The sequence below is a fragment of the Crocuta crocuta genome, unplaced genomic scaffold, assembly GCF_008692635.1.
Source record: "Crocuta crocuta isolate KB4526 unplaced genomic scaffold, BGI_CrCroc_1.0 scaffold65, whole genome shotgun sequence".
NCBI lineage: Eukaryota > Metazoa > Chordata > Mammalia > Carnivora > Hyaenidae > Crocuta > Crocuta crocuta.
Window position 1 is genome coordinate 293173 of NW_027530683.1, and position 17830 is coordinate 311002.

Genomic DNA, 17830 nt, shown 5'->3' on the forward strand with positions numbered 1-17830 from the left:
CTCAAGTTATAAGGAATGCTGAGCTCTATTCACTGCTGAAATATAGTAACTACCATAATACATACTATAATGGCAAGTTTTCTATAGATATTTAATGCATCAAAGGTTAGATTCACTACCATCTCATTTCAATAATGTATAGGGATCAAGACCATGGCTCTGGAGACAGACAAGCATGAGTTCAAGTCCTGCCTCTGATACTATCTACCTGAGCACCATTCTGAGACTTGATTTCTTCATCTATAAAATGAGACAACAGTGTCAACATCATAGGTTCACTGTCAAGATTAAATAATTTACTTTCATTCAACAAATGTTTTGAGCACTAGTGCTAGTCATATTTTAATGTGTTTCAATCAGAACTCTCACCATTCCCATGTGACATTTACTGACAAACCAATAATAATATTTATTATTATACATTTACAGAACTTTTACAAAAGTTTATACAGAACTTTTCTATTTACAAAATACTTCAACACATATTAATTCACTTAACCTCATAAGACTTTGTCAAATGAGTAATAGCTCAGTTTTATAACCATTCTTCACCAATGACGTGTGCTCTTTTCTGTTTTTACTTATGCTGTTCATCATTACAGACACAGATCCCCACCTCTCAACCAATTTTCCAAATTCCCTCAAAAGCAGCTCAAATGCCACCTCCTTCACGGAGTTCTCCTTGATCTTTCAACTAGATGAGAGTTCTTTCTGCGAACACAGCATATTTTCTAATGGAACTTACTATTCTGATCAGTACTAATTAAAGATATAGACGTCTTTCTCTGTATTTAATTACTAGCTTCTTACAAACAGAAACTACACCTTATTATAATTACATTATCTGCCATATCGTGTAGGACACCTTCTAAATAGTAGGCTCTTCAAAATTATCTGCTTAATTGGATATTGTCCAATAACAACAAAAAAAAGGACATGTAAAAAATTTTAAATAGCATTAGTTTAAAAATAAGTATTTAATAACATAATACTTTCATTCCATTAAACTTGAATTAATGGGGAGAAATAATCTCAAAATCCAAAGAGTTAGAAAGAATTTATTTAATATAACTAATAAGAGAAAATCCAGGCCATATATCTGCTTCTTTGCTTATTATTCAAAAAAGATTGATTTTCTACAATAATAAATATTTCAAACAGATAATGCTTACCTCCCTATGAATATATACCCTTTCTTGAGGAAACCTTCTACCAATAAATATATTTTAATTTTCTATTTACTTTTCATCTTTTTAATGTTATACACTTCTAACTGATACACTGGATATATATATATATCCCAAGTTCAGTGGGTTGCTGTGAGGTGATTTAAAGAAAAGATTGCGGNTATTTTCCTCAGTAAATGTTAGTTAAATCTATCTAAGAAATGTCTAAATAAGGTAACTGATTAAACCAGCAGCAGAGCATGCATCAAATTATTTCTCTGGTAGATTTTCATACTAGCTTACCCTCCCTGATTACAAAACAAGATATATATAAGTGGATTGGAAATTTTTAAAAAATTAATCATGGAACAGACTAAAATTTGCCATCAGAGGTACATACAGTAAACCCATTACAGAGGTACATACAGTAAACCCATTACAACAGTGCCCAAACCAACCATTAACATATATGCAGATGCCATGGATACATACACTATAACAAGAAACATAAAACCAGAAAGTATTCAGGAAAGATTTTGGCCTTATGAGCTATTAGAGGTAGAGGCGCCTATGGCTCAGTCTGTTGAGTGTCCGACTCAGCTCAGGTCATGATCTCGTGGTTCATGAGTCTGAGCCCCTTGTCTGGCTCTGTGCTGAAAGCTTAGAACCTGGAGCCTGCTTCGGATTCTGTGTGTGTCTCTCTCTGCCCCTTCCCCACTCATGCTCTGTCTGTCTGTGTCTCTCTCTGCTTCAGATTCTGTGTGTCTCTCTCTGCCCCTTCCCTGCTCATGCTTGCTCGCTCTTGCTCGCTCTCTCAAAAGTATACATTAAAAAAAATTTTTTTTAAAGAGCTATTAGAAGTAGAAGTTACGAGTCCTTTCTTCAGCTCCCAGTTCTTTAGTGTACCATCATTATTAAAAAACACATACATATATACAAAGTATTTCTTACCCAATTTATCAAAAGATGGCACATTAAAACTTCTGAGTTCTGCTGGCCCAGACAGTCTACCAGAATTAGAGTAAAATCTGTCTTGCCTTTGTGGAGGAAGAGCTGGATCAGGATATGGTTGGCCTGGAAAATAAGTTTTTAAATTATTTTCATTAGTATAAAAATAAATCAAGTTTACTTAGTTTTAATATGCTGAATGTACACATTTCTCTTGCTTCCTAAAAAACTGACCATATTCGTGGTAGACAATAGTAAGTAATTTTAGGAAAATTATTTACTGAAGGCAATAACTTTACCTTTGTACTAAACACAGTATAATCTGCTACTCTAGATTTTTAAAGTTTCAGTTCAGTGAAAGAAGTAAATACATCAACATATCAAAAACAACACTGAAAAGATAGCTACTGACAAAGAAAAAAGTATGTTGTAAGCATATCAAAAAATTTAGCAGAATAGACAATGATAAAAGAAATAGTCACCAAAGTAGAAAGTATTATTTAGAGGTCATCAACGATCAAATTTTCAGTAACTTCAATATTTTGGAATCCCTCAAAAATGAAAGGGGAAAATCTCTCACTCGATAAAAGAATGGAAGGTTCACAATGCTCAGATTAAGGACACCCGGACAGACACAAATCTGCGCACAGACTGACTCAGGTGCTTCTACAGCTAACCGCCTTTGTCCCCAGGTGTCACGTATGATGACAAAATTGTCATTCCTGGGGCCTTGTAGAACTCCTCATTCTTGAAAAAATATAAGTAGTCAATCTCATCTTTGATAGGCAATGGCAGATTTGACATATTAGGTATGTATATGCCCAACTCCAAAAATAAGAGGAAAATCAAAGGGGGTGAATTATGTGACTCTTATCCAGATGGATAAGGAAAAAACAGCTGCAAATTGCCTTCCATGACTATTCTAAGCAGCGATTCATAATGTGAACTCCAGACAATGTTGGATATGTCACTCATGTGACTCAGCCACATGGGACCTTACTGACACACCTCTCCCATACAACGCCATGAAAACCACTTGGTATCAACCAGAGTTAATAGAATTATATTTAATGAGCTCCCATGGGTCAAAGGATGTGAATTAGGAGAGAGAGATCTGGAGAGTCTCAGGCTCATTTCTTCTGCATTTCAGAATCTTAGCAAAAAGCTGTCTCTAGGTGTCTGAATTAGCCCAGTGAAAGGATAGGCCAATACCAAACACTGAAATCTAAAAGGAGTTTTCCCTTTCTACTACAAACATGGGATTAATTAAATGGCAAAATTCAGCAAAGGGATAAAATGGGTAAACCTGAAAACTACCCAGTTCTTTCTTAATCAAGCCTCAAGATACTATGCCATATCATTATTTTGCTTCTAAATTACATCTCCACAATATCAGCAAAAAGCAAAATTTTGCTAAAAGCTTACTATACGATAAATCATACACCCATGTTGCCCTCCAATGGCCAAAATAATTAACTCCTTAAATCTACCAGGGCCTATTGTGTCCGTGGCAGTAGTGATACAAAGTTGGTTTTGATACAGTCCATGCTTTTGTAATCTAATGGTGACAGATATAAATACAATGTGATCAGTGCCTTAATAAAAGAGGTATACAAATTATATGAGTGGTAGCCTTTGAATTCTGATTGGAGGAATCAGAAATGGTGTTACTACCAAGGAGGTAAAGTTTGCTCTGAGAGAAAATGACAGATGAACAAGTAAACAAGGTATTTTGGTCAAACTCAAATGTACACAAACATACACACACGCACAAATACATATACACATGCAATATGATAAAGCTATGACCAATGAGACTAAAATACAGAAAATAAAGACAAATGGTTCCTTGCTTGCTTGCTTACCTTTGTTTTTTTACCACCCTTATTAGAGAAGACATGATTAAAAAGAAAGAATGGGAGAAGGAAAAAGATCAGGGAGAAAAAAATGAATAAAGACTGCCAAAAAGTGTACATAGGATTCTGAAGCTGTATTTTATTAGAATAAAATCCAAGATGTCTATGTTAAATAAAAATGCTGTTTATCTCTTTTCATTCCATAACAAATCTTGGACTGTGATAGTTCCCTGAGTACCTATTTAATAATTTGGGGTTCTATCAGAAACATCAAGTTGGTGAAAAAGAGAATTATAAAGATGGATAAATGATTAGGATTTTTTTTAGGTTTAATACTGCCTAATAATCAAGTACAATAAACATCTTCAGTCACAACATGAAGAAACAGTTTATTCTAATAATTAAGGAATTTAAAAGGAATGAAAAGCAAAATTTCCAGAAAGTAGATGATGGTAGCATTGACATGGATAGATTATGAGTCTGGAATAAAGAAACCAATGGTATAGAAAGAATGTCTAAGAAATACATCTATGCAAATATGGACATTTAAGATAAAAGTAATATCTCAACTTGATGAACCAATATACAATATTAAAATAGCTGTCTATTCAATGGAATAAAATAAGTTCTCACACTCAACACTAAAACAGAAATAAAATCCAAATTGAAAACTAAAAAAAAATTAAGACGTTAAGGTTTTAGAAAACAGAGAATATCGTTTTGATCTAGGGATACGTCTTAAACAAAACAAAAATTCCATAACAATAAATATAGATTAATATACCTATAAGAAAATTTGAAACTTAGGTGTAACAAGAGCATGTGTAATAACAAACCAAGAGACTATTTGCAAAAGACAAAAGATTAGCATCTAAAATGTACTAAGAATTCCTATGAAGGGGCGCCTGGGTGGCTCAGTCAGTTAAGCGTCCAACTTTGGCTCAGGTGATGATCTCACAGTTCGTGAGTTCTAGCCCCGCGTCGGGCTCTGTGCTGACAGTACAGAGCGCACTTGGGATCCTCTTTCTCCCTGCCCCTCCTTTGCTTGCACGCACACTCTCTCTCTCAAAAATAAAAATAAAACATTAAAAAAAAAAAAAAAAGAATTCCTATTAGGCAGGAAATAAAATGGGTCAGGCAATTTACAGCAAATAAATACAGGTAATACAAATGACCAATAAACATGAAAAGATGCTCAAGCTTACTAATCAAAAAACTACAAATAAAAACGAGATGAAAATTTTAACTTCTATTGCTGGAAATATTCAAAAACGGTTTTATATCAAGTACTAGAGAAACAAGTACTCTCAAATACTTTATCCACAGCCACTCTTGAGGACAATGTGGCACTATCTATTAGCACTAAAAATAGGGGCGCCTTGGTGGCTCACTCAGTTGAGAGTCCAACTCAGCCAGCTCAGCTCAGGTCATAACTTCATGGTTCATGGGACCAAGTCCTGCAACATCCTCTGCACTGAGCGTGGAGCCTGCTTGGGATTCTCTCCCTCTTTCTCTCCTCCTCCCCTGCTGGTGTGCACTCATTCTTTTTCTCTTGTTCAAAATAAATACACATTTTAAAAAATGATTCTCTTTCCCACCCTCTCTCCTGCTCATGCACTTTCTCTCTCTCTAAAATAAGGAAGGAAGGAAGGAAGGAAGGAAGGAAGGAAGGAAGGAAGGAAGGAGGGAGGGGGAGAGGAAAGGAAAGGAAGAAAGGAAGGAAGAACGAAAAATATGCTTATCTTATTACTCAGCAATTTCCTTTCTTCAACTCCTCTCTAAAGAACATATATGCAGGGGGAGAGGCAAGATGGTGGAGAAGTAGGGAGCTCCATACATATCACTTGCCTCCATCTCTCAAACGGAGAAGGCCTGAAGTCATAGGAACCCTTACAGAATCCAAGAGTTTGGGAGGAAAAGGAGACAGAGTCTGCTAAGAAAACCTTATAGTGTGAGTGCAAACTGGGGAAGATAAAATCAGGCTGGGACCGGAGACACAGAAGGAGGGAGGGAGCCCCAAGCCTTTGCAGGGAACCGCAGTGAGTCTAGGGAAAAGAAAGAGGGGCTGAAACTGCTCAAGACACCGTCCCTGGTCCCTGTCGCTTGAGAAGAGAAAAACCTCGGCTGAGGACATAGAGGGATCTAGTTTGCTGCTGTCCAGCTGACCCTAGGTGGGACGCACTCGTCCCAGGCAACCCCAGGGGAAACTGCTCCCTGCTAGCCAGCTCGACCTGGAGGGGACACAGTGGTGCCTGAAGCCACGCCTTTGTGCTTCTGGCTTGGCTCAATCCCCAGAGGGGAGGCGAGAGGCTTGAAACTGCTCGAGGGACTCGCCTGCTAGTTTCTTTCGGGCGATATCGATGGGGCACGCAGACTAAGATCTGGAAACAAGGCCTGACTTGGGATATACAGCAAGGCCCACCTTGGCTACACCCATGGCACAGGGAGATCAGACCCAAAAGAGTGAGTTGCAACGCTTGGTTAGAGAAGGGACTGGGGCATCACCACTTCTTTCCCAACAACCACCAAGGCAGGACCCCCGTGGGACACACTGAAGGCTAAAACCTGCCTACACCAAACCATGTCCATACCCGCTAGAGAGCTGCTTTTTTCTTTTCTTTTTTTTTTTTTTAAACCAGAGCCTGGGGCAGGACCAACATGGATGCACTGCCCTGATTAATTCTGGTCACCGGTTTGCTTAAACAGTCACATTTAATCCATTCTCTAGATGTATATTCCACACCTCCACCGCTACCGTTTTATCTCTCTCTCTCTGGAGTAATCTGACTATATAGTTTCTCTGAGTAGCATTATCGCCATTTCTTTCGCCTCCTCTCCAACCATATTCCCCTCTTTCTCTCTCTGAATTAAGCCTCTTAGACTCTCTGCCTGCTCATTTCATTTCCAATTTCGCTTCCTCCACGCCCTCTCATTTCTCTCTTTGTATATGCTCTTCCATGAGCAATGAATACACCCGGCTGTTTATTTGTAGCTGTGAATTCTGGTTCTATGCTTTAGACTGTCCTTTGTCTATTGGGTATTTTCTTTTTTATGTATTTTTATTTTTATTATTTACCTTCCCTCCTTCCTCTTTTTGTGTGTGTATGTGTTCCTTCCTTCTTTTCTTTTTCTTTTTCCCTTTCAGTTTGTGTGTGTGTTGGATTTGATGTGTGTTTGTGTGCCTTTGTTCCCTGTGTGTTTGTCTGTCTGTTTTTTCCCCAGGGCTACCTGAAGAAACAATCCAAAGTACACATGGTGTAAAGTCCCAAATACCACTATGAGTGAGGAAATAAAATAACCAAGGTCTCAACAAGAGAGACCAAGGGACACCATTCAAAGAACCCTTCCTGAAGGGACAGGCCCTGGACAGTTGAAGACCCCTCATTAATACAGCAACACTCACAGGTGCAGAGTGCATAAAAAGCTTTTAGAACTAACAAGAGATAGAAAGCTAACCAAAATGATGAAACAGAAGAACTCTCCTCCAAAGAAATTCCAGGAAAAAATGACAGCTAAAGAACTGCTCAAAACAGATACAAGCAACATAAATGAACAAGAATTTAGAACAACAGTCATTAAATAAATCACTGGACTTGAAAAAGGCATGGAAGACATCATAGAAATTGCTACAAGACTGTGGATCTTAAACAGTTTTGATGAATTAAAAAATGCTATAAATGAGATGCAAAATAAAATGGAGGCGTCCAATGCACAGATTAAAGAAGCAGAAAGGAGAATAAGTGATTTATTTAGAAGACACAATTATAGAAAAAGAGGAAGCTGAGAAACAGAGAGATAAATTGATCCAGGAACACGAAAGAGGAGTTCGAGAGCTCAGTGATACAATCAAATAGAATAATATCCATATCATAGGAATTCCAGAAGAGGAAGAGAGAGGGAAAGGCACTGAAGGAGTCCTTGACCAAACTATAGCAGAGATTTTCCCCAATCAGGGGAAGGAACAGACGTTGAAATCCAAGTGGCACAGAGAACTCCTCTCAGACATAACTTGAATTGATCTTTTGCATGACGTATCATAGTGAAACTGGCAAAATAGAAGGACAAAGAGAGAATTCTGAAAGCAGCTAATGATAAAAGGGCCCTAACATACAAAGGGAAATCTATCAGAGTGGTGACAGACCTATCTACTGAAACGTGGCAGTCCAGAAAGGAATGGCAGGAAATCTTCAATGTGATGAACAGAAAATTAGGCAGCCAAGAATCCTCTATCCAGCAAGCCTGTCATTCAGAATAGAAGGAGAGATAAAAGTCTCCCCAAATAAACAAAAGTTGAAAGAATTCGTCACCACTAAAACAGCCCTACAAGAAATCCTAAGGGGAATTCTCTGAAGGAAATGTTGCAAGGAACACAAGATACCAGACATCACCACAAGCCTGAATCCCACAAAGGGCACGATGACTCTAAATCCATATTTATCAATAATAATACTGAATGTAAATGGACTAAATGCCCCAATCAAAAGACATAGGGTAGCAAAATGGATTAAAAAAAAAAAAAAAAGCAGAATCCATCTACTTGCTGTCTACAAGAAACTCATTTTCAACCTGAGGACACCTTCAGATTGAAAGTAAGGGGATGGAGAAATTTCTATCATGCTACTGGAAATCGAAGGAAAGCTGGAGTAGCCATACTTATATCACACAAACTGGACTTCAAAGTAAAGACAGTAACAAGGGATGAAGAAGGGCATTATATAATAATTACAGGGTCTATCCATCAGGAAGAGCTAACAATCATAAATGTCTATGCACCGAATATGGGAGCACCTAAATACATAAAACAATGACAAACAGAAACAATCTTATGGATAAGANAGCAAAAGATACGAACAGACACTTCTCCAAAGAGGACCTCCAGATGGCCAACAGACACATGAACGATATTCAGCATCCCTCATCATCAGGGAAATATAAATCAAAACTACACTGAGATACTACCTCACGCCAGTCAGAGTGGCTAAAANTCAATAAAAAATAAATTTAAAATAAAGACCATATATGCAAGCAAAGTGTATTAACTGCAGCATTGTTAGTAATAGTGAAAAACTGGAAACACTCTAAATGCTCATCAAAGAACACTGGATAAATATATTGTGTTATATTCATATACAGAAATACTATAGCAATTAAGGTAATAAACTTTATATTAAAAATGGAAAGAAATCAAGAAAATAATGCTGACCAAAAAAACTTGATAAGAAAAAATATATATGTATATATACATTTATATAGTGTGCTATTTTTTTCTTTATACGTTTTATTTACAAAATGTCTTTCTCCCTCTCTCTCTCTCTCTCTCTCACACACACACACACACACACACACACACACACACACACACACACAAACCTGAAGTGTAATTCTAGGAGGTAATAGACATTTTACAACATTATCTTTGTTTTTGTTCTGTCTTCCATAAAATGGGAGTAACACTCCTGAGTGTTAGAACAATTAATAAAAAGCACTTAACAAATAACTGGTGCAAAATAAGCACCCAAAGTAACTATGATAAATTAAACTTTTTATATTTATAAATCATATTAAAGTATAATATTGACTGGTCTCATTCAAATTTATGACCATAAATTTCAAATTAATTTCAAATACATATTCAGCAATGCCCTGTAATCATACTACACCACAGTGATGTTTGCATTACTTCACTCTCCTAAATGGCTACTGTGTAGCTTTTTTTCTCTTTTCAAATCTCTGACAACACCCTCCTCTTACCAAATTAATGATCTTGCCACACCAAGAAAACTGATGCAACTGGACAGCCTCACTCACCCTTACCCAGTCTCTACACCTGTCCCACTTGTGCTTTCCTTCTTTTTTAAAATAAATAAAGTGACTTAGCTCCTATCTAATTTGTCACTTACATTCTGGATTCCATCCTTTCTGTTTACTACTCAAGTGTTTCACTTATATGATTATACCCTCTCCCATACATCATCAATTTCAGCTTCTGCCTTGCATTATTCCCATCAGTAAATAAACATGTTGCAATATTTTCCATCTTAAAGATGCTTTTAAAAAACAAAACAACAACAACAAAAAAAGACCTCTCCTTCCCAGCTACCAACTCATCCCTTGCATTTACTGAAAGCAAAATTTTTCAAAAAGTCATCTACATTTCTCCCCACATCCTAATCTCTCCTCAATCTACTCTCTTCATGAAGATTGGAAAAATAAACAGATTCTTAGAGTTAATTAAACATGTATTTGGTAATCTGTCAACCAAATACAACCAATACAAATCATTAGAATTTATATAGGATCATTATACAAGAAGAGATAGTGATACAAGAGACATACACACAAAACAAGGGGTAGCCCAAAAATGTAGAAACAACTTTTAAGCAAATACTAGCCCCTAAGAGCATAAAATCATCACTGAAGATTTTAGAACACCTTATAAAGTATATAAGACTCCAAAATCTCAACAAGGAGATCAAAATGGTCCTAACTTAAGACAAACTGTAAATCCATCAAATGAATCTTGTCTAAAAGAATGTTCACCATGCAGAACAATTGTCTGCACAAAAGTTTACAAATCAGAGCCAGTAAAGTAAAAATCTATGCTTGCATTTCTAATGCTATCTAAAGTTGAGTTTACACTGCTTTTGTTTCTCAAAGTAAAATTGAAAATGACTATCATCAATTTGGATCACCATCTATGTATCTCTAATTTTTCAGCTCTTCAATAGATAAAGCATGTTTTTAAACATCCAAGGCTGAAGACCAGACTTAGGTCATAATACTATCAAGGTAGAGCTGCTAAGTCTCTTTGCTACCCCTCATATAACAGATCTTATCCAAACTAGTAAAAGATAAACAATGACAAAAATAAGAGATGTCACATATAAACTTATTGCTCTTTAACAGTAATAATATTAAAGCTCAAAAAAGTAAAGGAGGGGAAGTGACATAATCCTCCATTAATTTATATCTGTCTATTCTAAGTAGCAGAGAATTAAGATTCTTTATTCTTCTCTATTACTTCTCCCTGTTGGAAAAGGAGACTGTGTGGTCAGTTATAGGAATATAAGGATACTGAAATTAGTGTACTAAAAGATCAAAAGGGACACTGAGAGACAAAGAAAACCAATGAATAAAAAATGATAAAAACTAAAACTTTGTTTCATTAAAGTATGTGTGGTTTTCTTACTCTTTTTTTTTTTCAGTTAAAATACTGCCCAAAAATATTTGTATGAATTTAGACATAGTTAATATCTTGTTGGAGTCTTACTAGATTCATTTATGTATGACAAATCATTACTCTGATTAATATCTGCAATATAAACTATAACTTCTTTGTGGTATAATTCTCAAAAATCATTTAATTCTCAAGAATTCTCAAGAATTGTGAAACCTGTCACTAATGATAATTTATATAAGGTACAAGAATATTTTAAGATTCATGACTCTTAAAACATAATGGTAACTATTATAAAGGCAAGTGGAAAGAAAGCAAGGCAATTACTTAGGAACCATTTATTAGAAAAACTAAACAAAAAAATTATATTTCTTTCTTCTAAAAACTAATTCTAAAATATAAGAAAATATAATATACAAATATACTTTTTAAATACAGTTATATATGTGAAAACACATTATAAAAGTATAATCCCTCTGATATACTGCATTCATGATCTCAATTCTTTACCATCCTTGTAGCCTTGTCTTCAAGAGGTAGAATGTATTTCCTGCCCACTGATTCTAAATTCTGTCACATGACTTGCTTTGCTCAATCAAATGTTAGTTGTTCTGATTCAGAGAGACTTAATAAAGCATGTTTTTGCTTGTCTACTTCTGTACTTCAGCAACAAGGATGAGAGACTCACAAAATGAAGCTCCGATTCTTATGGAACAAAGGACTAAGTCAAGTAAGTCACTTTGGTTAAATTTCTGTTGCATCTTCATATTTATTAAGAACTTGTAGGGGTGCCTGGGTAGCTCGTGGCTCGGTCAGTTACGCATCCAATCCAACTCTTGACTTAGACTCGGATCATGACCTCATGGTTCATGACACCAAGCCCCATGTCAAGCCCCGTGTTGAGCCCCACCCCCAGCCCCGCTTCCATCCCTGCATTGAGCCCCACAAGAGGTTCCCCAAGGACAGTGTGGAGCCCGCTTGGGATTCTCTCTCCCTCTGTCTCTCTGCCACTCTCCTACTCCTGTGCTCTCTTGCTCTTTCTCTCTCTCAAAATAAATAAACTTAAAAAAAAAAAAAGAACTTTTAGTGGGTGAGTTATTTAGTACATATTCTAGTTAAAATTCTAATCTGATTATTGTAGGATATGTGAATGTTAACAACGTATTTATATTATCCATCAAGAACATTTTTTTCCTGCTAAAGTTGTAAAGATTTCTAAGTTCCTAAGATGAGGAAAAATTGAACTGAAAACAGTCTTGATCTGAATGCTGGATATACAGGTGTGCTCCAATTATGAAAAGACCATCAAGTTATAGGCTGAAGAATACTTGCACTTCGTGTATGTGTATGGTATCCAATAAAAAGGATTTCGTTCTTACTTTTGATTTTAAAATAAGGATTCCCAGAAAGCTGCAAAAATAATACAGGGAGGTCCTTCATACCCTTTACCCAGTTTCCCCCAATCTTTCATAAGTAGTGTGCAATATAATAACCAGGAAACTAACACAAGTGCAATGCAAGTATATAGTTCTTGCTAACTTATCACATGTGAACATGTATGTAACCACCACCACACTCAAGATACTGAACTATTCCATCACCAGAAAGATCCCCCTCATGCCACCCTATATAGTCACATTCACGTACCTCCCCTTACTATCACTAACCCATGACAACCACTAATCTATTTTCCATTACTATCATTTTATCATTTCAAGAATGTGATATACATGTAATTATACAGTAGCTGACCTTCAGCGATTTTTGTTTTCACTCAACATAATGTCCTTGAAATTTATCCAAATTGTTCATGTATCAACAGTTCATTATTTCTAGTTTGATTCCACTGTAAACATAGAACACATTATATGATTTCAATTATTTTCAATTTGTTTCTTTCATGGCCCAGGATATGACTTATCTTAGGAAATGTTCCTTAGGGGCTTGGAAAGCATGCATATTCTGCTGCTATAGGGTGACATACCCTATAAATATACATTAGATCCTGTTGGTTAATAGTATTATTCAGTTCTTCTATATCCTTGCCAAATTGTCTAGTTCTACTAATTATAAAGAGAGATGCTGAAGTCTTCAACTATATATTTATGTCTCTCCATTCAGTTCTATCACTTTCTGCTTCACATACTTTGTAGCGCTCTTGCTTGCTGTACATTTATGTCTTCTTGATGCTTTTTATCATAACATGGTATTTTTCTTTGCTCTTAAGTTTACTTTATCTGATATTAATAATAACCAGGCCTGCTTTCTTCTGATTAATATTCACATAGCTATCTTTTTCCATCCTTTTACTTTCAACCCATCTACTTATACTGTATTTTAAAAAATTTTTTTAACATTTATTTGTTTTTGAGAGGGAGACAGTATGAGTGCGTGCATGTGACTCGGGTAGGGGCAGAAAGACAGGGAGACACAGAATCTGAAGAAGGCTCCAGGCTCTGAGCTGTCAGCACAGAGCCCGATGCGGGGCTCAAACCCACAAACAGTGAGATCATAACCTGAGCCAAAGTCAGACGCTTAACCGAGCCACCCAGGCACCCCATTATACTATTATATTTTAATGAGGTTTGTACAGACAGCAAACAGTTGAGTAATGGTTTGTTTTTTAATCCATTCTGCCAATTTATCTTTTAACTGTTGATGTTAGGCAACATCAACACTTGTAACTACATTACAATTAATGTAATTATTAATATGTTAGGGCTTCAGTCTGCCATTTTTTGTTTTCTATATGCTCCCTGTGTCCCTTCTTCAAAGTATTTAACAATGTAAAACCAAATGATTCCTTAGAATTATAGAATCTTTCATATTTCTTACTCATCTTAAATCAACAAAAAAATTTTAAAATTCCTGCCAAGCTCTAATATGTTAAGGAAAATATGAAATTTACAAAGCATGCTTCATAGGACTAAATTACAAAAAGTCTTGGATAACTACAGAATCTATATTCCTCAGAAATTCAGTTATTTCAGTTGCCATTTTTTAACATGAGTATTTTTTAAACAAATATTTTACATTTAAGAAAAATCTTGGGGCGCCTGGGTGGCTTAGTCGGTTAAGCATCCAACTTTCGCTTAGGTCATGATCTCGCGGTTCGTGGGTTTGAGCCCCGCGTGGGGCTCTGTGCTGACTGCCAGCTCAGAGCCTGGAGCCTATTTCAGAGTCTGTGTCTCTCTCTCTCTCTGACCCTCCCCTGCTCACGCTGTCTCTCTCTCTCTCCTAGAAATAAATAAAAAATATTTTTAAAAAAAATCTTAAAAGATACAATTATTACTAGAAGGCAGGTAATTTCATGAATCCTGATAATTCAATATAATATAAAGGGGGGGGCGATTAATTTAGACTATTGTTATCTGTTTAATGGAAGTCCATATTTAAGAGCTGAGAAAATATTGATAGGTAAAATGAAATACTCAAGATTATTCAAAAAATTAATAGCAATAAGATAAAATCCTAGGTCTCTTCATTCCTTATTGAGTGCTCTAATTTACCAACTAACTAACTAACAACACAAAATAAAAGAACCAACCTGAAAACCTGTTCAGTGACTATTTAGATGGGAGAGCAATATACCAACAGCAAATATGGAATACTTTTGTAATTTTACTCTGGTGCAAACAGGGTTAATAACTAAGTCCATTTGTCAGCATTACACCAATTCAAGCCTGAGTCTCAGGGGTCATTTAGCCCCATTCATCCATAAAGTTTAGAATAATCTGTAAAATTCCTTTGCTGTGCCTGCAGAATTATTTTATTTCGTTTAGAGTTCACACAGGCGACCCCTGTGTTAAACTAAACAGATCAGGTATATTATATAAGACACTCTCTATAGAATAGATACCTATCTCCCCTATGAAGACATTCATTTAGAAGCTCACAATTTTGAATTTTTAGTTAGAAAATAACAGACACCAGGTTCCATTTCTAGAATGGGAGAGTAAACTTATAACAAACTGACTCTCCCACATATAACAACTCTTAACAATTTATCCCCCCAAAATCAAAACAAAACAGAAAAACCACAACTAACTGAAACATAGCTACTATAGAAAAAAATCTAGAGGTTCCTCAAAAAATTTAAAGTAGAACTATCATTCGGTCCAACAATTCCACTTCTGGGTAATTATCCAAAGGAAATAAAAACATGAACTTGAAGACTATCTGCACCTCCATGTTCACTACAGTGTTATTTACAATAGTAAAGATATGGAAACAATCTAAGAGCAATAGATGGATGATTGAATTAAGGAAAATGTGCTATATATATATACAAAATGTAATATTATTCAGTCATTAAAAAGGAGGACATCTAGCCATTTGTGACAACATCAATGGACCTTAAGGACATTATGCTAAGTGAAATAAGTTAGGCAGAGAAAAACAAATACTGTATGATCTTATTTACATATGGTATCTAAAAAAACAAGGAAATTCAAACAAAAAGAGATTAGATTTGTTGTTACCAGAGGTAAGGGAAGGGGAAGTGAATGAAGGTGGTCAAAAGAGATAAATTTACAGTTTTAAGATAATTAAGTAGTAAAGACATAATGTATGGCATGATGACTATAGCTGACATTTCTGTATGACATACAGGAAAGATGTTAAAGAGAGATCTTGGGGCGCCTGGGTGGCTTAGTCGGTTAAGCGTCCGACTTTNAGATGTTAAAGAGAGATCTTAAGAATTTTCATCACAAGGAAAACATTTTTTTTAATACCTATATATGATGATTGATTTTAACTAAACTTACTGTGGTAATCATTTCACAATAAATGTAAGGCATATCGTTATGCTGTACACCTTAAACTTATACAGTAATGTTTAGCAATGATATCTCAAAAAAACACGAGAAAATTTTTAAAAATTAAAAAATAGAAAAATAAAAAAACTACCTGACGGCTCTGAAGCATAAACAAAAATAGGCGGATCTAGTAAAAGAGTAGGAACTTGGAAGAAGAGACCATTATGGGATGAGTTTTCCAATTTTTATGTAGTTTAGCTGAAGGCCGACCACACTCAAGCTGCAACACAGAGCTTTAGTTAAAGCTCATAGAAATTTAATACCAAGAAATTTAATACCAAGAATCCCTATCACATGCAAACACCAAAATGTTTTGGTTTGAAAAACCAAAAGACAGAGCTCAAGAAGCCAAAGAAGTAAGCCTAAAATTCTGAGTTTTTGAATGCCCAAGTCAATGGCCAACCCCTGAACCACATGTGTGAATCAAGCCTAAGGCATTTTCAGCTAAGACTAAAAACTGAACTGATATTTGAGCTGCTGTCTAGAGAGAAAAAAAATCTAACTCTGATTTTGACCAACTACTTTATAAAACAAAACCAACAACACTCTTCAGAGAAATACTGTAAAATCCAGAATATCTGTAATACATAGGATACAATCCAAAATTAATCTATATAATGAGAAAACAGGAGGGGTGCATTAGTGGCTCAGTCAGTTAAGTGCCCAACTCCTGATTTCAGCTCAGATCATGATCTCCCAATTTATGAGTTTAATCCCCGTTCTGGGCTCTGTGCTGACAGAGTAGAGCCTGCTTAGAATTCTTTTTCTCTTTGCCCCTCCCATGATCTCTCACTCTGAAAATAAATAAACATTAAAAAAGGAAAATGTGACCCAATCTTAACAGATGACATCCTCAAGATGATCCTCATGTCAGAATGATCACACATGGTCTTTAAAGCAGCTATTATAAAATTATGCTCATGACATTTAAAGAATGCTTATAATGAATAAAAAGAAATCTCAGCAGAGAAATTAAAAGCATAGAAAAAATGAAAAATTCTGAAATTGAAAAATATATCTAAAATAAAACTTTTCCTGGATAGGCTTAATATATATTAACAGCAAAATGAAAAAAACTAAAATTTTTTACATTTTTTTAAACTTTAAAAATATTAATAGCAGAATGAAGATAAAAAAGAGTCAGTAAACTTGAAGACAGAGCAAAAGAAATTATTCAACTTTCAAAAGAAGAGAAAAAAAGTTGGAAACAAAATGAAAAGAGACAGGGATCTATGACATAATACCAAAAGGTCTAAAATTATAAATTTCAGGCTATTTTTAAAGGACATGTAAAATATTTTCTAATTTTATGAATGTACAATAACAAAGTCAATACTACATGAGTTCTAGTCTCAGCTATATGCCTTGCTATTTTAACCTAAGACTGCCAGCTAATCTCTTTGAGGGCTCCATGCTTTTTCCATATAATAAGGGCAATGGTTTTATATGGGTTAGTGGGTTTAGCTGCTCCACAGAACCTCCAAGGGAATTTTTTAGAAATACAGGCCTTACCTCTTAAGTTCATGTTTCAAAGGCCTGATATGAAGGGGGACCCGGACAGATCTGCCTTTTCCTTGATGTTTCTTAGGTTACTTGTGAAGATAAGCCAACTTTGAGAACGATGCTAGATTTTACTTGGGGAGCTAGGCAGCTCATGTGACAGGGATTCTTGGTATTAATAGCCTGTAAATTCTCAAAGGAAGGTTCTCTATACAGATGTAGAGATATGATATCCACCAAAATCTTGCAATCAAGTTATTGGAGAAAGGGGCTGTACTTTATTATCTTTATTTTTATCACAGCAAAACTTTTTAGTAAATGTTAAAGGCAAGAAAGAATCTTTGAAATATGTTCTATGCCACTCCC

General features: G+C 35.5%; 1 protein-coding gene across 5 annotated transcripts in view; it reads right to left on the minus strand.

Moving 5' to 3' along the window:
- The window catches only part of MIA2 (MIA SH3 domain ER export factor 2), a 114096-nt gene that overhangs the window by 5266 nt on the left and 91000 nt on the right, over positions 1 to 17830 (minus strand). For all 5 annotated transcript variants that reach the window (XM_077769186.1, XM_077769190.1, XM_077769188.1 and 2 more), the window contains one exon: positions 2118 to 2240. In XM_077769186.1, the coding sequence (XP_077625312.1) occupies positions 2118 to 2240 (123 nt within the window). The remainder of the gene's footprint in view (positions 1 to 2117; positions 2241 to 17830) is intronic.